Below are 14,038 nucleotides of genomic sequence, written 5' to 3' on the forward strand. Positions count from 1 at the left end.
TTTAAAGAATTAAAGAGTAAACTGTGTGGATATAAAGAAGGTATTTATTAGAGTAATTAATGACACCAGTCTATTACAGACATTTAGGTTAATATTTATTAACCAATTAGACAACATTCTCTTTACATATTATGAAGGAACTCCAAACTGAACCAATAGCTTTCAGAGGCAGTGTCTGAATTATGTAGTTTAATTTTTGCCATGTTACATAGTTTTTTTTTTTTTTGAGTACATGGTTTGAAATGAGTCTTGCAAATCTTATGTGTGAATCTTAATATTACCCTGATTTTTGACTTTGCCAAGGGAACATCCATAGCAAAGTAAACTAGTTGTTTCAATGCCCAAGACAAAAAAAAAAAAAAAATTTCAATTTCGTTTTTTTTATGCCTTAGGTGATATTTGTGATCCCAATCCATGTGAAAATGGAGGTATCTGTTTGCCAGGATTGGCTGATGATTCCTTTTCCTGTGAGTGTCCAGATGGCTTCACAGACCCCAACTGTTCTAGTGTTGTGGAGGTTGGTAAGTGCAAAATTTAAGCATTTCAGTAGTTATCTTTTTGTTTCCATGAATAACTGGCAGTTTGGCTGTGGTGCATTATGGAGATTAGTTGTAAAATTGCTGTATGTTGCTAATTAGTTTACTTTTGTGTAGGATTCTCAGTTTTATCATTTCCAGTTTATATTGAAATTATATTAATTGTTTTCTTTAAGTTTTAAAATATTTTTAGTAATTAACACTAAATTTAAAGACATTACAAATAATACATACATATAACATTTATTATATTTCTAATATTAATATAAATTTAACATTTTATTCTCAAATAAAATACATAACTCCAAAGTCAATTTATTCAAGTTAAATTATCACTGTAAATAAAACAGGATGTTTTTAGGGACTTCAAATATCCATCAGCATTTTGTAGCTGTTTTAATCATTAGTTTTCTTAGGTGATAAATATATTTTATATTTCTAAGCATATAAAGAAGAGGATATTCCAGATGCACTGCTCTTCAAAGTTTTCTAAAAAATTTGCTCTGCAAAAATTAATGTGTCATTGGTTACATTCAAATAGTTTTTTTAAAAATCTGTGAAATATGTATACTTATGGATTTAGAGTAACTTCTGTAATGTCCAAATAGGTCCCCATTAAGGAAATAGCTGTACTTTAAAATAATTTAACACCATGTAAACTTGGGCAGAGATTTTCTCTCTGACTAAAGAGAGAAATAATTTTCAAAGTTAATACCACAGGTAAGTTTGAAAAAAATTTATATTTTTCGCATTAGTACCACGAAGAGTACAAGATGGAATATATCTGTTCATTACAGGAAACCAAACATGTTTTATCAACCTGCATAAACCTTAGAGAAAGAGAACACTTCAGTGGCTTTGGGAAAAAAGTTTTGAAAAAGAAAAGTAATAGCGTCCAGGGATCAGTTTGAATTGCCCATCATTGTACCCAGTGCACGTAACTTAATTACCTTATGCATAGTAAAAATCCAGTAACTACTGGTTGAATGAAAGAAAGAATAATTAAATAAAACCATTAATTTACCATCTTTGACCATTAGCTACTGGATTGTAGTGTGCTTTATTTTTTTAATGAATTTTCCTTATTTTTTATATTACATTATGAATATATGTTATCCAAAGAAGTTAGTTATATTATTGCTGAAAGGCACTTTGTTCATTTAATTCATCTTTAAAGATAATTCTCTTTTAATACTTTTATTAACTCACTGATATTTTAGGAGGTTTGACACAGTGCCATTGAAATAAAACTGTTGTAACCACTTTGACCCAGGCTTCAAATATGTACATTTGAGTTTCAGAGTTTAATGTGAGAATCATATCCTCAGGAAAGTCCGTATATCTGAAGAAAATTAGAGTCATAAATACCCCTAGTAGAAATGTATGAATAGAATAAAATTTTAGTGTTGTATTGTAAGCCCAACAACCCCAAATTGGCAGTGCCTTCGAGTTGTATAATAGTATATAATATTTTTGGCACTATTTGAAAGATCCAAATCTGGAATCAGAGAAACAAATGTAGGTAAATGATTAAGAAATCATGGCAGAATTTTTTTTTTTTTTTTTTTTTGAGACGGAGTCTCACTGTGTCGCCCAGGCTGGGGTGCACTGGCAGGATCTCAGCTCACTGCAAGCTCCGCCCCCCGGGTTCACACCATTCTCCTGCCTCAGCCTCCGGAGAAGCTGGGACTACAGGCGCCTGCTGCCACGCCCAGCTAATTTCTTTTTGTATTTTTAGTACAGGCGGGGTTTCACCATGTTAGCCAGGATGGTCTCGATTTCCTGACCTCGTGATCCACCCACCTCGGCCTCCCAAAGTGTTGGGATTACAGGCGTGAGCCACCGTGCCCGGCCAGCCGAATTTTAAAGTAAATGCCTGTATACTTTTGGGCTATACTTTTAAATATTAATTCAACATTCACCATTTTGTCTGAAGACTGATACTATGGGCAGCAACACTTTAAAAACTAAGCACGCTGCCATATCCCACCTAGTTCAGTGTGACTTTGGGAAATTAAACACTTATAGAATTAAATTCTACTCAGATTCATTATTATATATTAGTATACATCTCTGATATTCAGAAATTGGATAGTTATACTGTATTATTTTAAGCTATATTTTTTAATTATATATTTCATACAACCCTATTCTTCTCTGGGCTGTATTTAGGAGTTTTTGGAAGAAATGTATTTAGTTTGTATTTGATCATTTAGTATAGGATATTAGTTACACCAATTCTATTTTCATGTACTGGTGTTCTAACATTAAAATACTTGGAAAAGTCAGGTAGCGTGATGCCTCCAGCTTTGTTCTTTTGGCTTAGGATTGACTTGGCAATGCGGGCTCTTTTTTGGTTCCATATGAACTTTAAAGTAGTTTTTTCCAATTCTGTGAAGAAAGTCATTGGTAGCTTGATGGGGATGGCATTGAATCTATAAATTACTTTGGGCAGTATGGCCATTTTCACGATATTGATTCTTCCAACCCATGAGCATGGAATGTTCTTCCATTTGTTTGTATCCTCTTTGATTTCATTGAGCAGTGGTTTGTAGTTCTCCTTGAAGAGGTCCTTCACATCGCTTGTAAGTTGGATTCCTAGGTATTTTATTCTCTTTGAAGCAATTGTGAATGGGAGTTCACTCATGATTTGGCTCTCTGTTTGTCTGTGATTGGTGTACAAGAATGCTTGTGATTTTTGTACATTGATTTTGTATCCTGAGACTTTGCTGAAGTTGCTAATCAGCTTAAGGAGATTTTGGGCTGAGACAATGGGGTTTTCTAGATATACAATCATGTCATCTGCAAACAGGGACAATTTGACTTCCTCTTTTCCTAATTGAATACCCTTTATTTCCTTCTCCTGCCTGATTGCTCTGGCCAGAACTTCCAGCACTATGTTGAATAGGAGCGGTGAGAGAGGGCATCCCTGTCTTGTGCCAGTTTTCAGAGGGAATGCTTCCAGTTTTTGCCCATTCAGTATGATATTGGCTGTGGGTTTGTCGTAGATAGCTCTTATTATTTTGAGATACGTCCCATCAATACCTAATTTATTGAGAGTTTTTAGCGTAAAGGGTTGTTGAATTTTGTCAAAGGCCTTTTCTGCATCTATTGAGATAATCATGTGGTTTTTGTCTTTGGCTCTGTTTATATGCTGGATTACATTTATTGATTTGCTTATGTTGAACCAGCCTTGCATCCCAGGGATGAAGCCCACTTGATTATGGTGGATAAGCTTTTTGATGTGCTGCTGGATTCGGTTTGCCAGTATTTTATTGAGGATTTTTGCATCAATGTTCATCCAGGATATTGGTCTGAAATTCTCTTTTTTGGTTGTGTCTCTGCCTGGCTTTGGTATCAGGATGATGCTGGCTTCATAAAATGTGTTAGGGAGGATTCCCTCTTTTTCTATCGATTGGAATAGTTTCAGAAGGAATGGTACCAGTTCCTCCTTGTACCTCTGGTAGAATTCAGCTGTGAATCCGTCAGGTCCTGGACTCTTTTTGGTTGGTAAGCTATTGATTATTGCCACAATTTCAGAACCTGTTATTGGTCTATTCAGAGATTCGACTTCTTCCTGATTTAGTCTTGGGAGGGTGTATTTGTCGAGGAATTTATCCATTTCTTCTAGATTTTCTAGTTTATTTGCATAGAGGTGTTTGTAGTATTCTCTGATGGTAGATTGTATTTCTGTGGGATCGGTGGTGATATCCCCTTTTTCATTTTTTATTGCATCTGTTTGATTCTTCTCTCTTTTCTTCTTTGTTAGTCTTGCTAGCGGTCTATCAATTTTGGTGATCTTCTCAAAAAACCAGCTCCTGGATTCATTAATTTTTTGAAGGGTTTTTTGTGTCTCTATTTCCTTCAGTTCTGCTCTGATTTTAGTTATTTCTAGCCTTCTGCTAGCTTTTGAATGTGTTTGCTCTTGCTTTTCTAGTTCTTTTAATTGTGATGTTAGCGTGTCAATTTTGGATCTTTTGTGTTTTCTCTTGTGGGCATTTAGTGCTATAAATTTCCCTCTACACACTGCTTTGAATGTGTCCCAGAGATTCTGGTATGTTGTGTCTTTGTTCTCGTTGGTTTCAAAGAACATCTTTATTTCTGCCTTCATTTCATTATGTACCCAATAGTCATTCAGGAGCAGGTTGTTCAGTTTCCATGTAGTTGAGCGGTTTTGAGTGAGTTTCTTAATCCTGAGTTCTAGTTTGATTGCACTGTGGTCTGAGAGACAGTTTGTTATAATTTCTGTTCTTTTACATTTGCTGAGGAGAGCTTTACTTCCAACTATGTGGTCAATTTTGGAATAGGTGTGGTGTGGTGCTGAAAAAAATGTATATTCTGTTGACTTGGGGTGGAGAGTTCTGTAGATGTCTATTAGGTCCACTTTATGTAGAGCTGAGTTCAATTCCTGGATATCCTTGTTAACTTTCTGTCTGGTTGATCTGTCTAATGTTGACAGTGGGGTGTTAAAATCTCCCATTATTATTGTGTGGGAGTTTAAGTCCCTTTGTAGGTCACTCAGGACTTGCTTTATGAATCTGGGTGCTCCTGTGTTGGGTGCATATATATTTAGTATAGTTAGCTCTTCTTGTTGAATTGATCCCTTTAGCATTATGTAATGGCCTTCTTTGTCTCTTTTGATCTTTGTTGGTTTAAAGTCTATTTTATCAGAGACTAGGATTGCAACCCCTGCCTTTTTTTGTTTTCCAGTTGCTTGATAGATCTTCCTCCATCCCTTTATTTTGAGTCTATGTGTGTCTCTGCACGTGAGATGGGTTTCCTGAATACAGCACACTGATGGGTCCTGACTCCTTATCCAGTTTGCCAGTCTGTGTCTTTTGATTGGAGCATTTAGCCCATTTACATTTAACGTTAATATTGTTATGTGTGAATCTGATCCTGTCATTATGATGTTAGTTGGTTATTTTGCTCGTTAGTTGCTATTGTTTCTTCCTAGCCTCGATGGTCTTTACAATTTGGCATGTTTTTGCAGTGGCTGGTACCGGTTGTTCCTTTCCATGTTTAGTGCTTCCTTCAGGAGCTCTTTTAGGGCAGGCCTGGTGGTGACAAAATCACTCAGCGTTTGCTTGTCTATAAAGTATTTTATTTCTCCTTCACTTATGAAGCTTAGTTTGGCGGGATAGCAAATTCTGGGTTGAAAATTCTTTTCTTTAAGAATGTTGAATATCGGCCCCCACTCTCTTCTGGCTTGTAGAGTTTCTGCTGAGAGATCAGCTGTTAGTCTGATGGGCTTCCCTTTGTGGGTAACCCGACCTTTCTCTCTGGCTGCCCTTAACATTTTTTCCTTCATTTCAACTTTGGTGAATCTGACAATTATGTGTCTTGGAGTTGCCCTTCTCGAGGAGTATCTTTGTGGCGTTCTCTGTATTTCCTGAATCTGAATGCTGGCCTGCCTTGCTAGATTGGGGAAGTTCTCCTGGATAATATCTTGCAGAGTGTTTTCCAACTTGGTTCCATTCTCCCCGTCATTTTCAGGTATACCAATCAGACATAGGTTTGGTCTTTTCACATAGTCCCAAATTTCTTGGAGGCTTTGTTCATTTCTTTTTATTCTTTTTCCTCTAAACTTCCCTTCTCGCTTCATTTCATTCATTTCATCTTCCATCAGCGATACCCTTTCTTCCAGTTGATCGCATCTGCTACTGAGGCTTCTGCAATCTTCTTGTAGTTCTTGAAACTTGGCTTTCAGCTCCATCAGCTCCTTTAAGCCCTTCTCTCCACTGGTTATTCTAGTTATCCATTCTTCTAATTTTTTTTCAAAGTTTTTAACTTCCTTGCTATTGTTTTGAATTTCCTCCCGTAGCTCAGAGTAGTTTGATCGTCTGAAGCCTTCTTCTCTCAACTCGTCAAAGTCATCCTCCATCCAGCTTTGTTCCGTTGCTGGTGAGGAACTGCGTTCCTTTGGAGGAGGAGAGGTGCTCTGCTTTTTAGAATTTCCAGTTTTTCTGCTCTGTTTTTTCCTCATCTTTGTGGTTTTATCTACTTTTGGTCTTTGATGATGGGTTTTTGGTGTGGATGTCCTTTCTGTTTGTTAGTTTTCCTTCTACCAGACAGGACCCTCAGCTGCAGGTCTGTTGGAGTTTACTAGAGGTCCACTCCAGACCCTGTTTGGCTGGGTGTCAGCAGCGGTGGCTGCAGAACAGCGGATTTTCGTGAGACCACAAATTCAGCTGTCTGATAGTTCCTCTGGAAGTTTTGTCTCAGAGGAGTACCTGGCCGAGTGAGGTGTCAGTCTGTCCCTACTGGGGGTGTGCTTCCCAGTTAGGCTGCTCAGGGGTGAGGGACCCACTTTAGGAGGCAGTCTGTCCTTTCTCAGATCTCCAGCTGCGTGCTGGAAGAACCACTGCTCTCTTCAAAGCTGTCAGTCAGACAGGGACATTTAAGTCTGTGGAGGTTCCTGCTGACTTTTTATTTGTCTGTGCCCTGCCCCCAGAGGTGGAGCCTACAGAGGCAGGCAGGCCTCCTTGAGCTGTGGTGGTCTCCACTCAGTTCGAGCTTCCTGGCTGCTTTGTTTACCTAAGCAAGCCTGGGCAATGGCGGGCGCCCCTCCCCCAGCCAGGCTGCGGCCTTGCAGCTTGATCTCAGACTGCTGTGCTAGCAATCAGCGATACTCCGTGGGCATAGGACCCTCCGAGCCAGGTGCGGGACACAATCTCCTAGTGTGCCGTTTTCCAGGCCCGTTGGAAAAGCGCAGTATTGGGGTGGGACTGACCCGATCTTCCAGGTGCTGTCTGTTACCCCTTTCTTTGACTAGGAAAGGGAACTCCCTGACCCCTTGCGCTTCCCGAGTGAGGCAATGCCTGGCCCTGCTTCGGCTCGCGCACAGTGCGCTTCACCGACTGTCCTGCAGCGACTGTTTGGCACTCCCTAGTGAGATGAAACCAGTACCTCAAACAGAAATGCAGAAATCACACTTCTTCAGTGTTGCTCAGGCTGGGAGCTATAGACCGTAGCTGTTCCTATTCGGCCATCTTGGCTCCAACCTGGGTAACAATTTTTAAATGAGTCATATAATGAGAGTAGAATTGGGCTGAATCATTTCCAGATTATATTTAATTTTGGCCTTTGAGAGTATAAAATTAACCAAGCTATGATTTAAAATAGACAACAATCAATATTTATTGTTATCTTCTTTTTATTTTAATCAAGGCCTAGAAAGAAAAATAGGGAGGGCAAAATTTCAGTCTCTCAGCCAGAGATAGAACCCAGTAAAGATATTTGTTTTCTTAAGTACTAATCCTTGGAAAATACAGCAAATTTCAAATAAGAATTAACACCTTTTTAATACAATGTGTTCATATAACCCCACAACGTCTTTATCTGCTAAGGTTTCATTGTGAAATCAAACCAGAAGTGCTTCATCCAAATCACAGGGAGCCATTGGACACAGAACTCATTATTGTTACTCATCTACCCAAGGAGCTACAAACATTTTCAAGAACAAGACACATGCTGTTTGTGTCAACTTAGCTATCTTTTAACCAATGACTTTGGCTCTTCAGGCAATAGATAAATTGGAGAGCATCACAGAACAGCCTCTGGCTTCCAAGGTTAGATTTCATTACTTCTTAAATACAGAGGTCCAGCTGTATTACTTTCCACAATGCTTTCCTGTCCCACAGCTACTGTAGTAAAGCTCACTTCTCAATGAGCCCTGCTGGTTATTAGGACATCAGGTGATAAACACTGAAGTGTGTGGGCAGATAGTCTTTGTATGCAGTTTATCAGTCACTGTAATGGCAAAGACAGACTGTTTTCCTCACCCTTTTCCCTTTAATTTTGCCTGTATTTTCAGAGTGCACCATTCATTTACACACACACACACACACACACACGTAAAATAACCTGGAAATAAACAAGGGAGCTAATATCAATGTCAGTGTTAAACGGGAAGGGGATTCTGTGATAAATGTAATGATTAGACCAAGGTCATTGATTCCTGCTTAGTGGAAGAACAGGTGTTAAACCTACAGTTTTGTTCCATGCTTTTTGCACACTGCAGTGCTTGTGTTCAAATTAAGCTGTGCCTGTTACACATATGGAGAGGGATACTTTTAAACTCGAAGAAATAATAATAATAATATTTCTTTTTTTTTTTTTTTTTTTTTGAGATGAGGTCTCTGTCGCCTATGCTAGAGTGCAATAATGCAATCATGGCTCACTGCAGCCTCAATGTCCGGGGCTCAAGTAATCCTCCCACCTCAGCCTCCCAAGTAGCTGGGACTACAGGTACATTCCACCAAGCCTGGTTAATTTTTGTACTTTGTGTAGAGACAGGGTTTTGCCACGTTGCCCAGGCTGATCTTGAACTTCTGGGCTCAAGCAATCCACCCACGTCAGCCTCCCCAAATGTTGAGATTACAGGCATGAGCCACAGCACCCAGCCAAAAATAATACTTCTAATTCCAGTGTTTGTTACATGCTGAGCATGCTCTACTGGAATTCCGTAGTGTGTAAATATCTGAAGGAACACATTCTTTAAATGACAGCATCATGGGGGTGTGGTTAAGAAGCTAGCCGGGCTGAGTTGAAATCTTGGTACTTCTGTTTGCTAAGTCTGTGACTTTGAGCAAGTTACTTAATCTCTCTCCACCTTACTTTCCTCATCTGTAAAATTGGGGTAATAGTACCAACTTCAAAGGGCTTTTGTGTAAATTGAGACGGAGTCTCGCTCTGCCGCGCAGGCTGGAGTGCAGTGGCGTGATCTCAGCTCACTGCAAGCTCCACCTCCCAGGTTCACGCCATTCTCCTGCCTCAGTCTCTTGAGTAGCTGGGATTACAGGTGCCCGCCACCATTTTTTTTTTTTTTTTGTACTTTAGTAGAAACAGGGTTTCACTGTTTTAGTTAGGATGGTCTCGATCTCCTGATCTCGTGATCCGCCCTCCTCGGCCTGTCAAAGTGCTAGGATTACAGGCGTGAGCCACTGCGCCGGGCTGCTTTTGTGTAAATTAAATGATTCAATATATGTAAGGATCTTAAAACAGTGTCTGGCTCATAAGTGCCACCCAGGAGTTAACTAATTAAGTGATATAAATAATTAAACCTTATGTAATATTTTAAAGCTACATGCAGAAATCAAACATCCAAGCCTCTGACTATTCTTTCACCATTTTAGTCATTAATAAAATTATTGAACTGTCCATAAGTGCTGACTTATTATTTTTATGTCAGGTTTTTTTTTTCTTGTTTGTGCATGCATACACAAACTGGGGGCAATTTAGTTGTCAGCTTTTAATTTTTCAAAAAGTTTCTTTCCTTCAACATATAATTTGACAAATCACTTCATTTCATATGGGAAAAAGAGAACCCTATTTTTTATTATATGAAATTTATGAGTAGTGTAAGTAATGCTTGCATAATTAGGAATCAGTCCTTTAGGAATCTAGCTTTCCTTCTGCTTAGAGCAAATAAGTTATAAATTGATTTTTTTCTTTATAAGATTGCAAAATGGGAATCCTGTAAAGGTATAATAAATACCAAGTTGGAATTTATGACAGCACATTAATATTAGTTTCTTGGATATGATAGATCAACAATAAGCTTTTTGTGGTTTTGCATAAAGATAGAATCACAGGGAAAAAAGAACATTAGGATCTTCCATTTAACAAATGTGTATTGAGCCTTCATAGAGAGCTTGTGATCTACCCTTTCTCTATGACCTGATGATAAAGGCTCTGCCTTTGAAATACTTAAATTTGAGAAAGGTTAAGACAGGCATATCAGTAATCATTATACAATGCAGAAAATAATTATCATAAGAGGGGAACAAAGTACTATGGGTATCAAGTGGGGAAAGATCACTTCCTGTCCTAGGAATCAGATTTTATGGTTGTGGTGGCTTTTGAGATGAGCTGAGATGGAAATTTATTTAGTCTGTAGACATTATGATATTGGAACATTTTAAGCAAATATAGAATGATAAAAAAGCACAAAAATAGAAGACATGGGGAAACTTTCTAGAAGAATTAGCATTGGTGGTTGCTCAGTTTATAAGGTGTTTACGGGGAGGATTGGGAGCAAGACCAGGAGGTAATGTGGATCTCTATTCCATAGAGCTGTGGTCCCCAACCTTTTTGGCACCAGGAACCAGTTTTGTGGAAGACAGTTTTTTCCATGGACTAGTGGTTGGGGAGTAGTTTCAGGATGAAACTGTTCCACCTCAGATCATCAGGCATTAGATTAAGGAGGCCACACCCTAGATAACCCACATGCGCATGCTCACAATAGGGTTCCTGCTCCTATGAGAATCTAATGCTGCTGCTGATCTGACAGGAGGCGGGGCTCAAGCTCATTTCCTGTTGTGCAGCCGAGTTTCTAACAGGCCACGGACCCATACAGGTTCATGCCCCGTGGAAGTTGGAGACCATTGATATAGAGCCTCTATTCATCTCCTTGAACCAAAATATAGTCTTCAATGTTATTTCCAAAATTATCCCAGAAATATGACTCTATAACTTCCCTTGATAATGTATTATTGAAGTGTGTAATCATAAAAACAAAAGAACACAAAGCTCTTACATGAACAACATTTCAGTACTACCTCAGGCTTTTCTTTTGAGGATTACGTTGTTTAAATTGTACATTTTTCTATTACATTTTTATTCTGCCTCCAAGATAAATTTATTTTTTGATTTATTAATTATTTTATTTTCGACAGGACTTGGTCTAATAGGTAGTTGATTTGGAAAGGGCTGAATGTGGCTCATTGACTGAAATTGATGCTAATTTTTAATCTAGAATTTCTAACCAGAAATTAGTTATTGGAAGAAACAGCTGTAAAGTTTTAAAGCTGGTTTCCAGGAGAAACATCTACAACTAGAAATGTCAGTTGACATGGAAAATTTCATGAGAAGCTACAAAATATTTATATTCTGCTGGATGGACACTAGTTTTGGACACTAAGGCAATTGTTTCCATTAGAACAAATGTTTGGTTTTCCTGTCTGTGGACTTTAATCAACTACATGTGAAATATATGCAAACTAGATTCTTTGCTAGAGAGGAAGTGAAAGATTGAAAGTATTATCTTTAAGGCTTTTCTTTGTTTCAAAGTTTTTCAATTCTTTCCCGTTGCAAAGATACCTTTGACATTGTTTGCATGCCAGTTATATTCTCCCTTGACTCAAACCCAAGCATGACCTCCTCTGACTAATCTTGCCTTTAGGTAGGAAGAAGATAAGATTACCAGTTCCCAGTACTCTAGGAATTGGTCCATAAGATGTAGCAGAAGGTTCCAAGTCTTTGCTATTGTGAATAGTGCTGCAATAAACATACATGTGCTGGCACATGTATACATATGTAACAAACCTGCACGTTGTGCACATGTACCCTAGAACTTAAAGTATAATTAAAAAAAAAAAAAAGATGTAGCTGAAGGAGGGAAGGAAAGGAAATTAATTCTTCACAGTGTTGGATTACTGGTTGTTATAAAGCAGCCTAAACAAGACAGGTAATAACACCATTGTATTTTGTGCTAGTTAGATCGCATCTGGAGTACTGTTTCCATTCTTGTTACTATATTGTAAAATACATTATCAAATTTGAGTTTATCAAGAGTAGGTCAACAAAAATGATGACTAGGGTGTATATACCATAATATGTAAAATTAAGCAGGGATATTTATCTCAGTTAAGAAAAGAATTACAATAGCTTTTAAATATTTGAATGACCAGCATGTCAAAGAATGGGCCTCATTAGTCCATTGCTTTCTAGAGGCGAGCTCTGGCAGAGAAATATGACATGTTCCTTGATGAGATTTTGAGTTCCCTGCCTCTAGAAGTTTTGAAAGATATAGATTTTTTGGTACGCAGATTGGACCTGTTAGAAGGGTAGAAATTAATAGTTTGCATTCAAAACTTGAAAATATTCTAAAAGATAAGAAAAATGTGGTGTGGGCCCACCCTGAATAGCCCTGCACCTTTATGCAATTTCATTGCCTTAAAGTTAGACCTGTCTACTTTTTTATCAATTGAGTTCTTTAAAGACATTCCAATTAAGGAGAAATTTAGCCTAGGGAGACAAGTTTTGCAGATAGGAAAATTACATTTTCAGTGTTCTATGATTAACACCTGAATGTGGATACACTATTTTCCTTTAAAGAAGGTCCCAATGATTCTGAAAAGAAAACATTTAATTTTAGCTCCTATTGTAACAGGAAGAAAAAAAAATCCTCTAAAGCAGTCATTAACTCACTGTTACATAAGGCAGTAGCACATTAGATGAGCTCTACGTAATCAAGAGGAAATTGTGCTTTATCTCTTACAGTTAGTGTCCTTGAGATGAGTTAAAACTACATGAAAAAGATAATTCCCCCTGACCAAAATGACACGTACGGATTTCACAGAAATATCTCATCTTTCTTCAAGTTAGACCTGCCCACTGTTTTTTTTTTCCCCCCTTCATCTTTTGAATTTCAAAATATATTTTAATTAAGCCAAATGTGTGGATCTATATTTTGGGAACATATCATTTCAAAGCCATCGTAAAATTCCTGAATTATTTTGGAATATAAGCAATGAAAAGGCAATGACATTTTACTAAAAGACCTCACAGATATTAAAATGGTAAAAAGTCATGTTTGAAATAACTGTAACCATATGAAATACTTGATTGTGACATACACACACACACACACACACACACACACACACACTGTTTACCAAGATTCTACCATGAAGTAATTTTCTATCTTTAAATTCTTCACTACTTATTTTTTAAAAGCATTGAAATTTTATATTACTTATATCTCAGAAGACACAGAATATTCAGTATTCAGCCCAATCATCTCTACTGGGGTGGGATGATGGGCAGGGAAACCAGTAATTGGTCTAAGGCTGCATCTGCCAGGCACATGGATCAGTCATTTGTTTGTCTCTGTGTTTTGTGCTATTGGACATCAGACATTGGAAGTTTTACTGTATCTCTGTTAATGGTAACTTTATTAGAGCAATAGAGTAACATTCATAGGAAAATGGCAGAAATATAATATCATCCAATATATTTAAGAAGCATAGTCCTTTTTAAAAAAAAATAGGCTGATGGCATCAAAGAGGATGGCATCAAAGAGGATCTTTTAAAAATCTTTCTTACAAAAAGCAAATATTTTACATTGTGTTCAGGATTATGGACTTTAATAAAAGTATTAGATAATTTATTTTCTTTGTTTCTACCATGATTCAAATGAAATCTGATTATTCATTGAAACCTCATTTATAAGACAGAAATCCTGGAATTCATCCAAGTATTATTCACTAAAGACTTAGTTAAACAAATTATGCCATATCCATTTACTTCAAAATTCTGCTTGTGGTGAGTTTTTAGTTGGTAATTTAGGTGATTTAATAAATATACTTCTATTTTCTAATGCAAACCTTAACCCATTGTACCAATGGATGTCTTTTGCCAACACTCTCAATCATTAAGTCTTGTCCAGCATTAACATTTTATGTGCAATGATTCTGTGGTTTTCTTAAGTGGATACT

General features: G+C 37.5%; 1 protein-coding gene across 2 annotated transcripts in view; it reads left to right on the forward strand.

The window, feature by feature from the left end:
• The window catches only part of EDIL3 (EGF like repeats and discoidin domains 3), a 437,362-nt gene that overhangs the window by 120,383 nt on the left and 302,941 nt on the right, over positions 1–14,038 (forward strand). For both annotated transcript variants that reach the window (XM_032156906.2, XM_032156907.2), the window contains exon 2: positions 393–521. In XM_032156906.2, coding sequence (XP_032012797.1) covers positions 393–521 — 129 coding nt within the window. The remainder of the gene's footprint in view (positions 1–392; positions 522–14,038) is intronic.

Source organism: Hylobates moloch, unplaced genomic scaffold (assembly GCF_009828535.3).
Source record: "Hylobates moloch isolate HMO894 unplaced genomic scaffold, HMol_V3 SCAFFOLD_6, whole genome shotgun sequence".
NCBI classification, from domain to species: Eukaryota; Metazoa; Chordata; class Mammalia; order Primates; family Hylobatidae; genus Hylobates; species Hylobates moloch.